Genomic DNA, 19,954 nt, shown 5'->3' on the forward strand with positions numbered 1-19,954 from the left:
AAGGTGTGCTCCATCACTGGGCGGCCATATGTAATCCTTTAAAAAGACTTACTTATTTTATTTTATGTATGAGATGTTTTACTGAATGTGTGTTTGTGTCCGCCCCACATGCATGCAGTGCACTCCAAGAGGGTGTCGATTCCCCTGGGACTGGAGTTACTGTTGTGAGCTGACATGTGGGTGCTGGAGATTGAACCTGGGTCCTCTGGAAGAGCAATAAGTACTCTTAGCTGCCGAAACATCCCTCTAGTCCCCTTTCTAATAATCTATTTTTATTTTATGTGCATTGGTGTTTTGCCTGCATGTCTGTCTGTTTTGTGTGAGGAGGTCAGATCTTGGAGTTACAGCCACCTGTGAGCTGCCATATGGGTCCTGGGAACTGAACCTGGGTCCTCTACAAGAACAGAAAGTGCTCTTAACCACTGAGCCATCTTTCCAGGCCTCCAAAATTTTAAGCTGTAAATGTAAAATCGATTACCCAGGTAAAATCGATTTAGAATGTGTGATTCGACATCATGAGTCCAAGTAACAGATGGAGGACATCTGGGGAAACCGTAGTGTTTACTTGATTTCTTTCAAACTAAGAAATGCATTTGAAGAGTGTATTATGGGCACTTAATTCTTTTTTCATTTCAAATAACTGCTTTAACCTAGTCTTTATAATATCAATATCGAACAAAGAAAAGGAGCCCATGCTTTGTGGTGTGTTACTATTTATGCTCTCTGTGAGAGACGTCCTGTACTTAATTCCTGTAGAAGTCTAGGAGCTGCATCTGTTTGCTTCCTTTAATTTTGTAATGATTGCAGTGGGTGCTTACAAAGAATAGCTAAGTACAAATTTTCCCTCTTGTTTGCCTGCCCTGCTAGCCGGCCCTTCGATTGCTAGAAACACTGTATAGTATCTAAGAAAGAAATTGCATCTCCTATCTGCACTGAGGGTGCTGCCCACACTAAAGCCACCTGGCTTCCACTGTCCCCTATCCCTCTCCCCCTGGCTTGGAGCTCTTAACTGAGCAGCCTGGGTTTTCTCTGACCCTCCCCTTAACCATCCAAGCATCTTTTTAAAATTTATGTGCAGTGGTATTTTGTGTACATGTATCTCTGTGTGAGGGTGTCAGATCTTGGAGTTACAGACAGTTGTGAGCTGCCATATGGGTGCTGGGAATTGAACCCAGGTCTTCTGGAAGAGCACTCAGTTCTCTTAACCGCTAGGCCATCTCTCCAGCCCCCCATCCAAGCATCTTACCTCTGGTGTAATGGGCTCCCTTTCTCCCTCTTCACCTCAGCCCTCTCCTTTCTCTCCACCCCTGTTCTCTCTGATGAACATCTTCTATCTTCACTGAAGCTTGACATTGCACCCCATTCTTAGAGCCCCTCAAAGCCAGCAAGGTGTTCCATAAACTCACCAAATGAATACTTTCTTCTTGGTTGTCAAGTTTTGTGAATAATTATTTTCTTTTCCGCAGCCACAAGTCAAGAGTCAAAGGTTATCTGAGATTAAAAATGACCTACTTACCGAAGAACAGCGGCTCGGATGATGAGAATGCAGATCAGGCGGAGGAGTTAGAGGTGAGATTCCCTCCGAGCGAATTTGCTGACGCGCAAAGGACCTGTCTGTTGGCATTCCACATACTTGGTAGAAAGACAATCTTCTTCAGAGAAACTAACACACGTAATAAAAGTCACTGGGCTTTGATTTGACCAAATGTTCCTTAAGCAGCTCTTTTCTCTAAAGATGAGGATCTCTGTAGAGTGGTAGCTGTTGGTAAACTTAAAGGTTAAAAAATAGGAAATGTAATAGTTAGCAACACAAGTGTTTAGTATAGTTACATCATTGAGTATGTTTAGTTTTTCAAAGCCATATCCTAGTCACCTTTAGAATAAGAAAATGATTTAGTATTTGTAAGGCTAAATAATAGACATCTTACTATATTAGAATTATTATATCTTATTACATAAAAACATTATTATAAAAAAACTCTTACAATACGTAATTCTTGTTACTTTTTTTGTCATGTTTATTTGAAATAAGTATAAGTTCATGATTTTCATGGATGTCAGGGATAACAAAGTCCAAGCTGGGTGCCTGGCCAGAGGTCTACTCATCTGTGTATGTGGAGGAAGAGAGCGCTGGGGTGGAGTTGGCTTGGACAACTAAGCCTCAGGTGCAAGGTCTGCTGCCTGCAGCCATGTGACCTGTGAGAGACAGTGACCTCTGGATCTAGTAGGTGAACTCAGGACCACTGCAAGAGCAGCCAGGTCCTGGTATCACTGCTCTCTTTTGATCAGAGCAGACCCTCAGCTGAAGAGACAAACCTGGGGAGGAGCACACACAGAACAAAGAACAGTTGGGGACAAACCCTGTTTGCCGTTGAATAGTTGGTGCTACCTTTCCATGAACTCTGCCAATGAAGGACCCAGGAAGGAGGTGCTTTGTCTTTCAACCTAGGGACCTCCTTGCAGTGGTCCTTAGGTTCAATTCCCAACAATCACATGGAGGCTCACAACCATCTGTAATGAGATCTGGTGCCCTCTTCTGGCCTACAGGCAGAACACTGTATACATAATAAATAAATAAATCTTTAAAAAAAAGAAAGAAAAATAATGTTCTAGAGCAGGGAGTGAATGAGCAAAGCTTTTATTTAATGCACTAATGAGATTTTTGCTTTGTGAGAGAATGTCTGAAAATAGAATGAAAGCTGTTATTTCGCCGGGCGTGGTGGCGCACGCCTTTAATCCCAGCACTCGGGAGGCAGAGGCAGGCGGATCTCTGTGAGTTCGAGGCCAGCCTGGGCTACCAAGTGAGCTCCAGGAAAGGCGCAAAGCTACACAGAGAAACCCTGTCTCGAAAAACCAAAAAAAAAAAAAAAAAAAAAAAGAAAGCTGTTATTTCAAATCACAGAATATAGATGACCCCTCAGCTTGTGACTGAAGCTAGTTACTCTCTTAAATCGGGATCCAGCTGCTAGGTTACTCTTTCTTCTGATCTGTTTGTCTCTTTTCTTATAATATTTTTTCAGATGTACCCTTGTTTAATATTTTGGTTTTTTTTTATTGTGTGTGGTTGTTTAGCTTGCATGTATGTCCACATGCTATGTGTATACACTTGGTACTCATGAGGTCAGAGGTGATGTTGGGACTGGAGCTACAGGTAATTGTGAGCTGCCATGTGGGTACTAGGAATTGAACCCGGGTCGTCTGGAAAAGCAGCCATCTCTCCAGACCCTGTTCCTATTCATTCATTTTCCTTCCCTCCTTCCCCCCTGCCTACCTCCCTACCTCTCTTTCCCCTTCCTTCTTCCCTCTCTCCGTGTGTGTGTGTGTGTGTGTGTGTGTGTGTGTGTGTGTGTGTGTGTGTGTGTGTGTACACACCCTAGAAGAAGTCAGAGGACCTCTTCTGAAAGTTCATTCTTTCCTCCCCCATGAAGGTCATAAAAGTTGACAGCAAATGCCTTTACCTCTGGAACCATCTCACTGACCAGAGTTTAAGCTTTCAAGTGATTTGTGGGGAGAGGTATAAATGTGTGAACGTGGCCGTGTGGTGCATTGGGTGTCTGGCATTGTGGAATTATGTTTGAAATGAAGAGTGTCTGCTATGAAGAAAGAGAAGACCTTCCTAGAGACTTGACAATTTAGCCACGTTTCATTCTTTGAGAACCTGCTCCGGGGTTTGCCTGCACACGGATCACAGGCCCCTCATTCACTGTTGGCTTCTGTGGTAGACACTGGCTTTGCTTCATGCTGGGGCCTCCCATCGCAATGTTTGAATTCCTCCAGAGTCCACCTTATAATTTCAGGAGATGTAAGAGTGTCTTTATTTATGAAACAGCAAAGGAATTCAGACACACAAATGTGCTTATTTATCTTATGGGCAGTCAAAGACCATAGAAGTCTTGCCTGGTTCTTTGACATCTAGTTTGTGACTAAATATTTAAAATTCTGCTATTGGAAGAAAACAATTGTAATTATGGAGAGAGGCGCCCTGGGCAGCTTACATTTCTGAGTGCGTTGTGGCTCTGAACAGCAGTTCTGTAACATTTCCTTTTGTGCTCCTGGTGCCTTGGGGTGAGCTGTGTGGATTTTACAAGATGAGGGTGACATGTTTGTTTACGTACTCTGTCCTCGCTTTCTGGCCCTGTGACTCCATTAAATTGTAGGTATTTGCATATTGGCTTCGAAACTAGTAATTAGGATTCCTTGACTCGTGGAAAATTATTTCATGAGGAAAATAGATAATCCATGTTTCTTAGAGAGGAATTCTACCCAACGACTAAAAACATTATCTTTCCCAGTAGTATTTGGGGTACAATTGTACTTCCTCAAACTTGAAACCATTTCATTTCTTAAAGCCCTAAATTAAGTTACATTTTTTTCATTTTTCTTATTGAATTTACATGGACACCACTAAAGCAGATCTTTCAGGGAGAAATATACATTTTCAAGGAAACATTTTGGGGCCGGGGAGCTGGCTCCATGGGTAAAAGCACTGGCTGCAGAACTGAAGACATCCTGTGAACCCCTGGGATAGCATTTCTACAGTGAGATGGGAAAGACGGAGGGTGCCTGGAGGCCCGAGGGCCAGCCAGGCAGAGATGGCAGGAAAGATCATGCCCAGCGAGGCAGGAGGAGAGAACCAACTCCAAAAATGTGTCCTGTGATCTCCACATACATGGCATGCAAGCACCTCTCCTCCCCCCCTTATTCAGGTTTTTTTCCTCTCTCACAAACACTCTCACACATACACACACTAATGAAATAAAGAAGAACTTTAGCACTATGTCCTAGCTTTAAATAGTTTTATATTCCTTTTTTTTTTTCTAAGTTTTGTATTCATCTGTGTATGTATGTCGCTGCTTGAGTTTTGTGCACTGTGCATGCAGGTGTCTGGAGGCCAGAGGACATCAGATGTCCTGGAACTGGGCTTAGAGGCACACCTTTTTTTTTTTTTTTGGTCTTTCAAGACAGTGTTTTTCCATGTAGTTTTGGAGCCTGTCCTGGATCTTGCTCTGTGTAGACCAGGCTGGCCTCGAACTCAGAGAGGTTCACCTGGCTCTGCCTCTCAAGTGCTGGGATTAAAGGTGTGTGCCACCACCGACTGACTTTTGAGACACTTCAGTCACCTAATGTGGGTGCTGGAAATGAAAGAGCAGCCGGCTGTGTTAACCACTGAGCCATCTCTCCGTCTCTGACCGTCACTTCCCGCAGTGAGAAGATCCTTTTTTAAGTGCCCTTTCTTGTTCCTGTCTCAGTCACAGAAGGCTGCTCTCGTTGGGACATATCCCTGCATGTATGCTGTGCCTTGGTCACAGACGCTGCTATTTCGCCCTCCCCAGTCCCTGTATACACAAGATGAGAGGTTTTTATTTTAATAAGGTTCAGGTTCCATATTAGGATCATGTACAGGCTGAGACAACATGAAGATGAAGTGAGAGAGGAGAAGAAGAAAATGCAATGTGAACAGTGGGGGAATTGAAGCCCCAGCTCCCATAGAAGCAAAGAGAAAAATAGATCGGAGTAAATGAGAAGGGACTTAATTTAGCTTTCCAGATAGAATCCTCCACCAGGTAGTTCTGTCTCTCTTTCCCTGCCCCCATCCCCTCTTCCTCAGCCCCTTCCTCCCACATCTCTTCTTGACCACCACCACCCCACATTGTGGGGTGCACCCTCCCAATAGTGCAGTATCTCTTCCCAGCCTGCATCTGCCCGCACATGCAGCACAGGCTATCTGTCAGTTCCGGAGACGGTTCCCGAGTGCCCTTCTTTGCTTTGGTTTGGCAGGGCTTGGGCACATATATGTTCATGGTTTTCACATCATGTGTGTAAGTCTTCTCCCTTGTGCTTTCTGAATTTGCTGTCACATTTAACATTTTTCCGCGCTTGGAATATATTGCTTTAAATTTTTGCCAATTTATTCAAATACTCTTTAGGTTTGCTATTTTTTTCTTTTAACATTACTGAGTCTGTAGTGTATTCTGGTATAAGGTAGGGATCCACATTAATTTTTTTCCTAACAACGGCCCATTATCTAAACAATCTTCCTATTTCCCCATATATTAAAAATGTGTTTGTCATATGCTGAATTCCTCTGAGCTTTGTTCTTTCTGGGTTTCTTGGTCTGTTCTTCTGAGCTCTGTGTACCACCCTGCTCAGCGCTAATGACTGCAGCCCAGACTGTTTTCTTACAGTGATGTTGGTTATGTCTTGTTTGTATTGCCATTTGAACTGGAGAATTGACTTTATTTAAGTATCTCTAACATATAAAAATTGGCCTGGGGAGATGCTCCTTTATGCCCGATGTATGTGGTATTGTGACTGGAACCCAAGGCTTCATCCAAGGGCTTTCCTGAGTTACAAACCCTAGGCCCTGGTGTGTGTGTGTGTGTGTGTCTGTGTGTGTGTGTGTGTGTCTGTGTGTGTGTGTGTGTCTGTGTGTGTGTGTGTGTGTGAGAGAGAGAGAGAGAGAGAGAGAGAGAGAGAGAGAGAGAGAGAGAGAGAGAGAGAATGAATGGGTTTCTCTGTGTAGTCCTGGCTGTCCTGGAATACTCCTTGTAGACGAGGCTGGTCTCAATCTCACAGAGATCCACCTGCCTCTGTCTCCTGAGTGCTGGGAATAAAGATGTGCGCCACCACCACCCATGAAGAGATCTTTTTAATTTTTTATTTTTATTATTAGGTGTGTGTGTGTGTGTGTGTGTGTGTGTAAGTAAGTAAGTACTTGAATGCATGTACCTGCAGAGCCCCAAGCTATCAGGTCACCTGATGGGGCTTCTGGGAACCAAATTCAGGCCCTCTGCAAGAATAGTATGTATTTAATCACAGAGCGATGTCTCTAGGCTGTGTTATCAGGGTTTTGTTTTTTGTTTTTTTTTGTTTTTTGTTTATTTTTGGTTTTTTGAGACAGGGTTTCTCTGTGTAGCTTTGCGCCTTTCCTGGGACTCACTTGGTAGCCCAGGTTCGCCTCGAACTCACAGAGATCCGCCTGGCTCTGCCTCCCGAGTGCTGGGATTAAAGGCATGCGCCACCACCGCCCCGGCCCTCAGGTTTTTAATATAAAAGCATGCCATTGATACCTCTTTCACATAATTCCTTACTGTAACTACCTTAGGGCATTTTGCATTTTTATCCTGGGCATTTTTTTTAATCCCTTATTTAACTTTGTTATGACCTGCACAATTCCTGTCCTGTGTCCTGGGGACAAAGAAATTGCAGACATGAGTATCAGAGTGGTGTGCCCATCACTACACACCTCGGTGTGTGTAGTGCGTGTTTCTCAGTGACCCTCCTGTGTCTGTCGGCCTCTGAGGATTGGACCTCAGTTGACAGGTCTTTTGGTCTCTTGTGTGTGTTGATTTCCACTGTAAGCAAGGCATCTCTGTGGAGAGATGATGACCAGCGAGGCCTCTTCGCTGCCTTGTTCAGTTCCTCGTGCCTTAGGCCGTGGGCAGTGTCAGACTGGTCTCACTTGTGTTTCTCGTTTCCGCCGTTCCTTTGACATCACCATCCTTCTTCGGGTTTTAAAGGGTTTGGGGTTTGTTTTTTGTTGGTGGTTCATTTTTTGTGGGGGGGGGTTGATTTGTTGTTTTGTTCTTTTTATTTCTGTTTTGTATTTTAAGCCTTTTGAAAAGTTTTAAAGCATTCTCAAACAAAATTTAAATGCTTATCATCTTGCAGGAAAGCCTTGGTTACAAAATCGCACTCTGGCCTCGAGAGTTGAACATGCACTAATTTTGTTTCTGTATAATTTCTGGAATTGCACAATGTGAAATTCTTCTTTAATTTCCTTTATTTATAATTTATAAATTTTAAAAAATTATCAAGTCTAACTTCATTGCTTCCATTCTGTTTTTCAGCCTGACTGGGTTGTTTTGGACCAACCAGATGCTGCTAGCAATTTGGAGCATCCAGAACCTGCTCCCCTCCCCCCAGGATGGGAAGAGAGGCAGGATGTCCTTGGGAGGACCTACTATGTCAACCATGAATCTCGCCGGACACAGTGGAAAAGGCCGAGCCCTGAGTATGTGCCCATCTGGGTGTATTGGCTGCCCCTTTGCATGTTGATGCCATGGCTTGAGTAGGTTCACGGAGACACAGGGTCACAAACTGTCAGATACGTGTTTCTGAAAAACGGTCTATCTCGGCTGAGGTGGGTTTTTTTTTTTTTTTTTTTTTTAATGATTTGATAATATTTAAAATTATTTGAGTGCTCACAAGTTGGCTTAGTGTATGAAGGGCATTTGTAACCAACCCAGGTGTGATCCCCACGTCCCACATAGTGGAAATAGGGACCCAATCTCAGAAGCTGTCTTCTGACCACCAGATGTGTGCCGTGCCATGCTCACACCTGTACACACACACAAATGACCTGAGGAGGCTGCAGCTGTGCTCAGTTGGTAGAGGACCTGCCGCCACGCAGGAGGCCTGCGGTCTGTCCGGGGCACCACATACAGCAGAGATGGTGCTGCACACCTGTGCTCCCAACACTGAGAGGAGGAGGCAGGAGGATCAGAAGTTCAAAGTCATGTTAACTACAGCAAGGTTGAGAGCAGCCTGGACTTAGGTGTTTCATGTGTATGAGTGTTTTGTCTGCTTGTATGTCTGTGCACTAAGTACATGCACATATAATAGAAATTTTTGTGGTGGGTTGTTAAAATCTAAAATCTGATGGAGATTGAACAAGTGTCTCATTCATGCTGAGCAAGCATTCGTTTTTAAAATATAAATTCTTTTTAAATCATAGAGGGACCACTAATAATGGTCCTATAGTAAAGACCCTTCGCCAGTTTGGACAGTGGACACAAACCTTCCCACATAGACAGTGCAAGGACGGAATGACCTTTGATATGTTCGAGTTCATATCTCCTTAGTGACTTTTTTATACATCTGGGGTTGGAGGTTTCGCTCACTAGTAAAGTGCTTGGCTATCAAGCTCAAGACCCCAGGTTCAGTCCCCAGCGCCAAAACAAATGAGCAAACCAACCAACGCTGCCCATGCTTGCAGACACGTCGAGTCCATCACTGTCCTATCTCCCTCTCCTGAGCCCTCCCCTGGCTGTTCTCAGTGTTTGGGTGTTTGACACACGCTTAGTTTCTCTTACTAGTCCATTACCCTCCTGATACTGTACATCTGGTATTTCTCGAGAACTTCGGTTGTGTCCTCAAGTCCCTCCAGAGTAGACCAGAGGCATCACATGCCGACTGGAAAGTGGGAGAGTCTGCAAAGCCACCCTCTTGTCTTTGACAGGCAGACCTGCTGAGCAGAATCATGCATGTGTCTTTGACTGTGGCTAGTATAAAAATCAGATGGAAAAAAAATTTTTTTAAACATTCCTTGAAAGGAAACATCACAATTAATGTTTTTACCAGCCACAGCAGAGTGAGATGATCTGGTGGCTGAGTGGGTTGGGAAATCAATGACTGTGGGCAGAGGGACAGTTGGACCCAGCTCCTGTGCTCTGTGGACTAGTAAGAGGCTGTGCTTGGTCTGTACAGGCAAGAGGAGAAACTAAGTGTTCAGCTCCAGCAGTGACCCACGAAGGAAGTGGTGATGTGCCAGGCTTGTTACAAAGTCATCACAGTGTGGACACCCATCAGTCACACAGTACCCCAAACTGTCCAGTGTACTTTCTGTTCCTTGTTTTTATTTTATTTTGTGTATGTGGCTGTTTTGCCCACTTATGTGTCTGTGTGTAAGAGAGCGTGGTGTAAGAGACCATTACCTGGAACTGGCGTTAGAGACATTTGTTCAGCCACCCTGTGGGTACTGGGAAGTGAGCCTATGTCCTTAGGAAGAGAAGCCTCTGCTCTTAACCACTGAGCTGTCTCTCCAGACCCAGAATATGCAATTTTTTAAATGTTTCAACTTAAAAGTAATTACATCTAAGAGCTGGGGTGTAGTGGCGCATACTTTTAATCCCAGCACGTGAGAGGCAGAGAGAGGCAGCGCACACCCCAATAAGTATATTTTTAAAGAGCTAGTTTTCTGACTGTCCTGGTCTAATATGACATCCAACAAATTAATGTTTTGGGGGCCAGTCAGATGGCTCAGGAAGTAACGGTGCTTGCTGCTAAACCTGACAACTTGAGTTTGGTCCTCAGGACCCTGAAGGTCGAACTCGAGAACCAATCCTTGCAATTTGTTTTCTGACCGCCCCATGCATGCCCCTGACATTGCAGGTACACTCACATACATACACAGAGAAGTACTTATAAAATGTCTTAATTGACATTTTTGTTACCGAACATGGGAATAAAATTCCCGATTTGATAGCCTATTTATATTAGCCAGAAGTAGCTGGGATAATGTAACTCAGAAATGCCTAACGTTTATGCCTTTCCTGGACTCAGATCCCTGGTCCGTTCAAGTTTCTGGGGTCAGGTCCTTGCACTGCCTGCCGTTTGCCTTGTGCATGTGGTGTGGAGAGTTCTTGTTAATAAGAGCAGTTCTATCAGTCATTCACTTCATTGGGTTGTGGTACAACTGTAGCACTGCCTTGGGTTTCATTCTCATGCCCACATGGTAAAATAATAGTAAATGAGTTCTAAAGTGATCTGTGGTGGTCATTTTGTCAGCGTGAGGCGTGCTGAGTCAGCTGGGAAGAGGGACCCTCATTTGAGGCGTTGTCTCCATCTGATCTGCCTGGGAACATGTCTCGGGCTTTTTCTGGATTGATGATGGATGTGGAAGGGCCCAATCCACTGGGTGGTGCCCCCCCAGAGCAGGTGGTCCTGGGTTGTGTGAGAAAGCAGCCTGAGCCAGCAGCCATGGCGAACAAGGCAGTCAGCAGCTCCCCTCCTTGAGTTCCTGCCCCGACTTCCCTTGATGATGACTGGAACCCTTTCCTCCCTGAGTTGCTTTTGGTCACTGCAATACTATCCTCGGTGCAGTGACGAAGTAAATATCAGCTGTTGCTTGCACATTTGCACGAGATTTCCACTTTTCCCTCTGCCCTAGTCCCCCAGACCAGGTACCAGTGTGCTGACAATATGATCAACATATTGAAATAGCTTTGGGCTGGAGAGATTACTCAGCAGTTAAGAGCATTGTCTGCTCTTCCAGAGCCCCAGGTTCAATTCCCAGCACCCACATGGCAGTTCACAACTATCTATAACTTTAGTTCCAGGGTGCCTGACACCGTCACACAGATATACTTGCATACAGATATACAAGCAGGCCATACACCAATGCCTAAAAATAAAAATTTTTAAAAAATAGCTTTTCACCAAAACCAGTCCATTTAATCAAAGTATTTACTAAGCGCACACAGACTCTTTGATTGTGATTCTAACTGGTGAGGCAGGAGTAATGCCTTCTTCCACTTCTGCCCTAGCGATGACCTGACAGATGCCGAGAACGGCAACATTCAGCTGCAGGCGCAGCGGGCATTTACCACCAGGCGGCAGATATCGGAGGAAGTGGACAGTGCCGACAACCGCGAGTCCCCCGAGGTACGAGCCCCTGTCTTGTTATGTCTCCAGCATATCTTAAAGCAGTGGATGAGTGTACGTGTGGCTCAAGTGGATTCTGCTCTTTTTAGAATTGGGAAATTATACGAGAAGATGAAAACGCTGTGTATAGCGGTCAGGCCTTCCAATCACCTCCGTCGGGTCACGTAGATGTGCAGGCTCGCCTTGCAGAGGAGTTAGATACCAGACTCGCTGTGTATGGAAATCCGGCCACTGGCCAGCCAGTCACCAGCTCTGTAAGATATCTTAGATTTTGTCATGGCTTTGTGACTTCATATTATAAGTATGATTCAACAGCTCTGTTTATGTAAACCTTTGTCTTAAATAGCATATAATGACAACATGTTGGGACTTGATAGTGTAGTGGTTTTTTCACTTATCCCACTAACAGTATGGAGCAGAGTGTGGATAATCATAATGTTCACTGTAGTCAACCATCCTCCACGCAAACCCACCAGAAACACTGAAAGCAGAGCTGAGTTCCTTGAACATTTCAGCAAGAGAGAACACAGTGATTGGTGAAAGGCTGACAGGCAGGACAGTAGATGGTGGCTCCTTGTGGGTAGTTATAAAGGAGGGTTTAAGGAGACAGGACTTCCGTTTGCATGCTGTTCGGAAGTGGAGAGAGCTGTGTGCTTGGATATCTCAGAGCAGTGAGGAGGAGAGAAGAGGGGTCACTTCCTTGCCACGATGGGGCAGCTGTTCCTTGTTTTGTGGCTTAGGGTTTTTATTTTACCTGTGTGTGCCAGACTAGCTCGTGGGTGGTGAAGGATGCTTGTCTCTCCTGATTATATGAATGGTTTTGTTTTGTTTTGTTTTGTCCTAATTTATTTTTATGTGTATGAGTGTTCTGACTGCATGTATGTATACCATGTGCATGCCTCATGTCCTCAGAGGACACAGTGAGTAACTGATCCATCCCAAGGAACTGGAGTTGGAGACAGTTGTGAAATACCGTATGGGTGCTGGAACTGAGCTCAGGTCCTTTGGAAGAGCCAAATGAGCTTTTAGCCATGGAACCATCTCTTCATCCTCTCTGTGAGGTTTTACCATTACATCACAGATGTCACCAGTATACATGTGTAAATAAGCCCTGTGGATGAAATGAGAGGAGATGGTTTCACTCGTGTCTGCAGGGTCCAGGAGCAAGCATCCCAGTAGACAGCACCCCTGTGAGAAACTCTGACTGGTCTTCTCTAATCTGTATTAGCATGCAGATTCAGTAGAAGGCAGAGTTGACTCTCTGTGGATGCTCTGGTCATTTTCTGCTTTATTCAGTAAGTGACTGTTTCCTGTGGCTGGCCAGGTGCTAGGCACCATAACTAATCCCTCTCTGGGAGTCCATCTGCAATAAAGCGGACAAAAGCCCTGGCTTGCACTCGACCTCCGTTCTAGTACAGGGGTCATTGCTGTGCTCTGTGGGCCAAATCTGCAGCTACCTGTTGCCATCAGTCAGGTGTCATTGGAATCCAGCTGTTCTACTTGTCCATGGCCACGCTCACACCATATCTTAGAGTCGTGCAGTTAGAGGAACCAGCATTCAGTGTTGGACCTCAGCGGGCAATGGTTGCGAACTTCCAGCACCTTCTTCAAGAAGCTTCCCTCCACAGCTGAGTGCGCCTACCTATATGAATGTCCATCAGCTCACCTGCCCTTCTTCCCTTTCTTGCTCCCCACCTGCCTGTTCTGTTTCCCATTCATTTAATGAATTAGTCAGGGGGCTGGGCAAGAATTTTTCCAGAATAGGTATGGGGAGAGACTGAGTAAAGTGTTTGCCATGCAGATGTGAGTCCCTGAGGACGATGCTTGGAACCCATGTAAAGTCAAAACCAGGTGTGATGCCGTAGACTTGTCATGCATGCTCAGGCCATGTACAAGTGTCACCACTGAAGAGTATTCTTAGCTTGTGTTTAAACCTGAGACAATATTGAGGTCTAAAAACAATAAATGGTTCTCCCTTCTTAACTTGAAATTATGTTCCCTCGGTGACTATTAATGGCTTGGGATATAGTATCCTAAACATTTTAGATACATTCATAAACATACATGTATACACATATATTTTTTAAAAAATTTACAGATTTATTTTTAATGTATATGTGTATACATCTGTATGTATCTGTATACGGGTTTGTGCACTTGAGTGTCTTACCCATGGGGGCTGGAAGAGGTCATCAGATCCCTTGAAGTTGGAGTTACAGGTAGTTGTGAGTCACCTGATGGGTGCTGAATTCCAAAATCTGGTCCTGGAAGAAGAGCAAATACTCATAACTACTGAGCTATCTCTTCAATCCCTCTACGGAATTGTAAGTGGTCTATTTGTATGCGTATTACTGTTTTGTGTTGGTGGGTGGTTGGTTTGGGGTGTGAGAATCAAACTCAGCCTTGTGCTTCCAGAGCATGTGTCCTACTTCTCTGAGCCAGCCACATCCTCTCCCCGTGAGATCATCTTACATATGCCTTTATGGACTTTTGTTCACTTGCTGATTGGACTGTTTCCATGAATGTCGATGTACTCCTTTTAAAATCACCAGAAACAATCTTCAGGTTCTGGTATGGCTCTTGTGCAAGTTGTCTTGAAAGTATCCACTGTTTTCCTGTTGTGATGAACTTAGATTGTTGACCGTCTGTGTTACCATAAACAGTACAGTTTAGGATATTCTGATTCCATGTGTGTTTGTAAGTTTGGATGTCATTTAATAACAAATACAGGATATTCCAGTTAGTGTGAAGAGCTTGTATATCAAGGGAAAGGAGATGAGGGAATACAAGGTTTCCGGGAAATAAGTCATTGGCGTGGAATGCCCAGTGGTGGACTGTGAGGCCGGATGTGACTGGAGATGAGGAAGAGGCGGGCCCAGGGCGGAAGTGCTGTTTGGTGCTGTCCATCGAGTGGTAGTTGAAGTTGTGTAGGAGGCTGCAGCCAGAGAACCAGGGGACTTGAGCAGCCCCCTGGCAGCAGCAGGAGGAAGTTTTTGATTTAGGGAGAGCAGGAGCCACACACCCCCCATCAGGAAAAGTGAATGTAGTGAGCACTAATTAGAAAGACTGCTGAGGCTGCCGGAATGAGTTAGCACAGGAAGATCCAGGTCCAGCCGAGGGGTCAGGAGAAAGTGCACACACAGAGCGGGTAGAGGGCGGAGAGAAGGCATCCTCCTGTGGGCCTCCCTGAGCTCAGCCTGCTTTCTTTGCTCCATCGCCATCACCCTCATCCTACTCTGCTCTGAGGGAAGACCTAAAGCCTTACCTGTTTCCTCCCTCAAGAATCATTCCAGCGGAAGTGGCGGCTTGCAAGCCTGTATCTTTGAGGAACAGCCTGCACTTCCTGTGGTAAGTTCCCTCCTCTCCCCTCAGCCAAGAATGAAAGATAAAAGACTCGGTCATTTTTTAATTGTTGCCTATCTCAACACTTTGAGTGTGAGTGACCGCTGAGCAGAGTGAGGAGACTCGGGGCACACTCTTGAAGTCACACCTCAGAACCGTTGCTCCTCTAAAGCAGGCCCTCTGTGGCCGGCGGTGGGTGGGGTTTGGCTTCTCAGCTGGGCCTCTGTGCTGCTGGGGGCTGCTAGACCACTGCCTCCTCCTACACGGTACCCAGCAGTCAGCTCTGCCCTGTGTGTGAGGTGTCTACCAGAGACCCCTGCCACCTAACAGTGATTCTTTCTCTCACCTCTGTCTTCTTTCCTACCCCCTCATTATACCAAGTTCTCATTGCTTTGTGTGGTCACTTGGGTTTCGTTTGTGACAGGATCTCCTGACTCTCCTGCCTCCACCTTCTAAGAACTAGAATTCCAGGCCGAGGCCCCCATGCCTGCCTTGGGCTGTGCTGGGGACCAAACAGATAGTTTCTGCTTGCTAGACAAGTCCCCCAGCAGCTCAGCTCTGCCCCAGCCCCTCTTTTTCTTCTGCCTTTTCAGCCTCCTTGTTTGCCCACCACCTGCTGTCTGCTTCCCAACTCCTGGCTCTCCCTAAGTCCTGCTTGTCCTTCTCTCTCCTCTCTGCACATTGCACTTCTCGTGGGAGTCCCCCTCACTTTCCCACCCATCATCACACCTTTGAGTGGCCGTCTGTGTATCAGTTAGGAGAAGGAGGTTTGTGCGTTCATGGAACCACAGCATGGGGATGCTTAGGCTCCAGAATCATCAGCTCAGGAATGGCTTATCTGTCTTCAGAAGACGGTTCCCCAGTGAAAACATTCCTGTAGTGAGACTTTCTTGTGGGACTGCCAGCCTGCAAATGACATGGAGACTTCTTATTAATTACGAAAGCTTGGCCTTTAGCTTAGGCTTGTTCTCAACTAGCTCTTCATCTTAAATTAGCCATTTCTATTAATCTGTGTAACCCGTTTCTAGTGATCTATGTTCTGCTATGTGGCTTTTACCTCTCTCTCTCCCATTCTGTATGTCCAACTTGTTCCAAGTCTGGCTGGCATCTCTCATGTGACTGGATTCTTCCTAAACTCCTCTCTCTCCCCGGAAGTCCCACCTCTTCTCTCCTGCCCAGCTATTGGCCATTCAGCTCTTTATTAAACCAATCAAAAGTTACCTTAGACAGAGACCCATCTTTACAGTGTGCAAAAAGATTATCCCACAACAGATTCCTTCCATCCTGTACTAAGGATTAAGGGCCACTGGCCTCGTCGCCATCATAGAAGCCACAGAGGGACTACCCTGTTACTCTGTTTTGGGATCCACATCCTGTCTTGTCTGACCTCCTCTATCCCACCAGAGCATGTGTAAGCAGAGACAAGACCTCACTATGTATTCCTGGCTGGCCTGGAACTCACTTGGCAGATGAGGCTGACTCACAGAGATGCCCTGCCTCTGCCTCCCTGCACTTAAATGTGGTTTCTGGGGTTAGTGTGCTTCTGTTCAGATATCAGCTATTTCCTTAGATGCAGTCTCAATTTACACTCTGCAAAGTGGGCCAGCATTAGTAATAATCTCATCAATTTGTGTGTGTGTTTGCGTGTGCGTGTACGTGTGTGCGTGTGTTTGCGTTTGCGTGCGTGCGTGCGTGCGTGCGTGTGTGTGTGTGTGTGTGTGTGTGTCCCTAAGTATATGGCTTCTAGCGTTCACATGTTTTATCCTGTTCATTGTCTGTTTTCTTTCTTCCCAAGTGAACTGCTGTTTTTTATATATTTTAAAATATGATTTAAAATGAGGTTCATGGTTCTAAATTTAAAATGTATCATCTGCCCATTTTCTGTTGTGATGAGTGATTTTAGTCCAAAATAAAATGAGGGCCGTTCCCGAGTCCTAGCAGTGAAGAAAGGCCAGGAGCTTCCATCAGGAGCTCTCCCTGGTTAACACGGAGTTTTCTTGTTACCGTTAGCTTTTGCCTACTTCATCTGGATTGCCACCAGGTTGGGAAGAAAAACAAGATGAAAAAGGACGGGCCTACTACGTAGACCACAATACCAAAACAACCACGTGGGCCAAGCCCACCCTGCAGGTACTCTGCACTCTAAGTGGGTCTTCTTCCAGCTTCCCGGGGGAGCTTAGGCAGCACACTTCCTGTCCACTCCAATTGGGCCTAGGAGAAGAGAGTAGTAGTCTAGTCCAGTGGATGCCTGGTGATTGTGTTGTTGCGTGCATGCATGAGAGAGTGTGTGTGTGTTCATTGACGAGTGCATGCATGTGTGGAGGCCTGAAGGTGATACCATGTATATTTCCCAGTTGCTGTCCATTTTATTTACTGAGTCAGGCTCTTGTGCTGAATTTGGAGTTTTGGCTGGGATCTGGTCTCTCTCAGGCACTGGGACCATCAGCTGGCCGCCATGCCCACCTGGCTTTTTTGTGTGTACTGTGGATATGAACTCTGGTCTTCACACCCATGGAGTGTCTTATCCATGGAACCATCTCCCTGGGCCCCTGTTCAGATAGCTTGCTAATGGGTAGTCTTGGTGATATTTGTGAAAGAAATTGATGCTTATGGAGCTAAGAGTTGGTAGAGTGTTTTAGAGCACTTGTTGTCTTGCAGAGGACCCAGGTTTGATGCCCAGCACCTAAATGGAGGCTTACCCCCATTCATCTTCTTTCTGCCTTTGTGGACACCGTGTGCACTTGGTGCACAGCCATACATACCAGCAAAACATACACATATAAAATAAGTAACATTTTAAAAGAATTTATAATTGTGACCTCTTCCTTGTAGCAGCCTGTGTTTATCTTATCATTTCTTTCACTGAATTTCTTCTTTTTACTTTATTATGAAAGGTGGACACCAGGCTCTGTGTGTGTGTCTGTGTCTGTGTAGAACAAAGGACAACTTCCAGGAGTTGGTCCTCTCTTGCCATGTGGGTTCTGGGGAATCAAACGCAGGTCCTCAGGCTCGGCAGCAAGTACCTCTGCCCACTCCCCCGTCTCCCTGGCTAGAGCCTCTTCCGTGCTGGGGTGTCCCACTGTGAGTCTTAGCGGGCAAGGCTAGTTCTCTGCCCTAGGCACTGTACCTCCTCACAGCTCTGCTACAGAGGCTGGCAGCTGTGCCCATAGTGGTTAACAGACATCTCACTGGGTATTGGTTAGCTGAGAAAATGAGTATAACTTAGTTGACTAAATTATAAAAACAGATTGACAAAAAACTTGACTTAAAATTCAAGGGGAAACGATTAGAATGTTGGTGATTTGGGCCTGGAGGGCTGGCTCAGCAGTTAAGAGCACTTGCTGCTCTTCCAGAGGACTCAAGTTCAGCTCCATCACCTCTAGCCTCTCCATAGGCCCCTGCACTCATATAAGCGTACAGACACACACACCACCTCCACATCATAAAAAGTAAATGTTTAGGACTGCTTTACCAGAGTCCCTTCTCTTCATGGGTTACGCTAGCTATTTTAATTATATTGTTTATTTGTGAGTTCTCGATAGTTTTTCAGTCTGACTTAATAAATATGCCAGGCCACAGCGGAGTCCACTCAGCTACCATCGGGCCAGGGCTCCGCAGGCCTTCAGCCACAGGGACCCCCAGGGACCCCCCGGGACCCCGCACAACAGGCAAATCCGCCATCTAACATTGAGCAGATTCCTTCCTAAAGGGTGGGAAGTCCGGCATACGCCAAATGGGAGGCCTTTCTTTATTGACCAAAACCACCAAGACCACCGCCTGGGTGACCGCTGTGCTCCTTGATAGCAGCAGTTGCTTTTGCGACTGTCACGTGTTAGTGCAGTCTGGCTTTCCTCATAGTCAGCGAGGTGCATGGAAAAGTCTCAGTTTGGGCCTGGGTTTCTTGCTGTTGTTGTTGTCCTGGGTTTCTTATTGTTGTTGTTGTTGTTGTTGTTGTTTGAGGAAAGGTTTTATGTAGTCCAGCTTGCCCTAGAACTTGCTGTATAACTGAACTTGAACTCTTGATCTTCCTTCCTCCACCTCCCCAGTCCCGCACATGAGGCCGTGTTTCTGCTGGGAATGGAAGCCAGCGCTTTGTGTATGCTATGCAAGTGCCTTCCGACCGGGGTTTCCTTTTTATTCCCCCAGAGACAGGGTTTCTCTGTGTAGTTTTGGTGCCTGTCCTGGACCTCGCTCTGTACACCAGGCTGACCTCGAACTCACAGAGATCCGCCTGGCTCTGCCTCCCAAGTGCTGGGATTAAAGGCATGCACCACCACTACCTGGCTTGCTGATGATCTTTAATATATGTAAATTTATACATATTTATGTTCATATTTAATACCAAATAGGTCAACTGTTTGCGCGGCCCAACTGTTTCTTAATAATATTATTTGTGTTCAAAGTAAATTTATGCTTCTTTTTGAGATTATATTAATTTTATGAAGGTATTCATAAACTCATGTTAACCTCCTGTTCCCAGGTTGTGGCTCAGTGGTCATAAAGACTTAGAAAGATTTTTAGTTACAATTTTTTACCTTTGTGTGAGACTTTCTATTTTCAGAGCACTTTTATCTCATTTATTCATATTAGCAGAAAGACTCTGGAAAACTAGGCATGACAGATTTGTTGTTATTGTTAGAGTTTATTTACATATTTTATATGTATGACTGCCTGTACATATGGCTATATACCCATGGAGGCCAGAAAAGGGTGTCAGACACCCTCAGATTAGATTTAGAGATGGTCGTGAGCCACCACATGGGTGCTGGGAGCCAAACCCTGGTCCTCTGAAGGAACAGCCAGTGCTCTTAATTGCTGAGGCCTGATATTTTTAGTTTAAATCTTAAAGTTGTTTGGTGTTTAGCTCATCACCAACAAAAAAGTTCTCCAAATTTGTAACTCGAGATTTAGTAACTAATTTAAAAGATCAACATAGCTTAAACAAATCTAAAAGAACTTAACTTGACTAATATAATAATATTAAATTATCCATTAACTAATCCAAATAAATTTAACTTTGTTCCTTTTTTTAAGATGTGAATTGATCTTACTTATTTTCTTTTAAGGAAAAGTTACTGTCTTTCAAGGAAAAGAAATCAATACCCAAACAGATACCACAACCTATCCTACTTTTTATTTATTCGTTTGTTTGTTTGATTATACCCAT

The 19,954-nt window shown here is 45.1% G+C and overlaps 1 protein-coding gene across 8 annotated transcripts in view; it reads left to right on the forward strand.

Moving 5' to 3' along the window:
• Positions 1-19,954, forward strand: part of Nedd4 (NEDD4 E3 ubiquitin protein ligase) — a 91,798-nt gene that overhangs the window by 51,278 nt on the left and 20,566 nt on the right. For 2 of the 8 annotated variants that reach the window (XM_076576657.1, XM_006973775.4), the window contains 6 exons: positions 1,467-1,569; positions 7,851-8,014; positions 11,328-11,445; positions 11,535-11,699; positions 14,728-14,793; positions 16,798-16,917. In XM_076576657.1, the coding sequence (XP_076432772.1) occupies positions 1,467-1,569; positions 7,851-8,014; positions 11,328-11,445; positions 11,535-11,699; positions 14,728-14,793; positions 16,798-16,917 (736 nt within the window). The remainder of the gene's footprint in view (positions 1-1,466; positions 1,570-7,850; positions 8,015-11,327; positions 11,446-11,534; positions 11,700-14,727; positions 14,794-16,797; positions 16,918-19,954) is intronic. The other 6 variants (XM_076576658.1, XM_076576659.1, XM_076576660.1 and 3 more) reach the window with 6 other exon arrangements.

This window comes from Peromyscus maniculatus, chromosome 7 (genome assembly GCF_049852395.1).
Source record: "Peromyscus maniculatus bairdii isolate BWxNUB_F1_BW_parent chromosome 7, HU_Pman_BW_mat_3.1, whole genome shotgun sequence".
Lineage (NCBI taxonomy): Eukaryota > Metazoa > Chordata > Mammalia > Rodentia > Cricetidae > Peromyscus > Peromyscus maniculatus.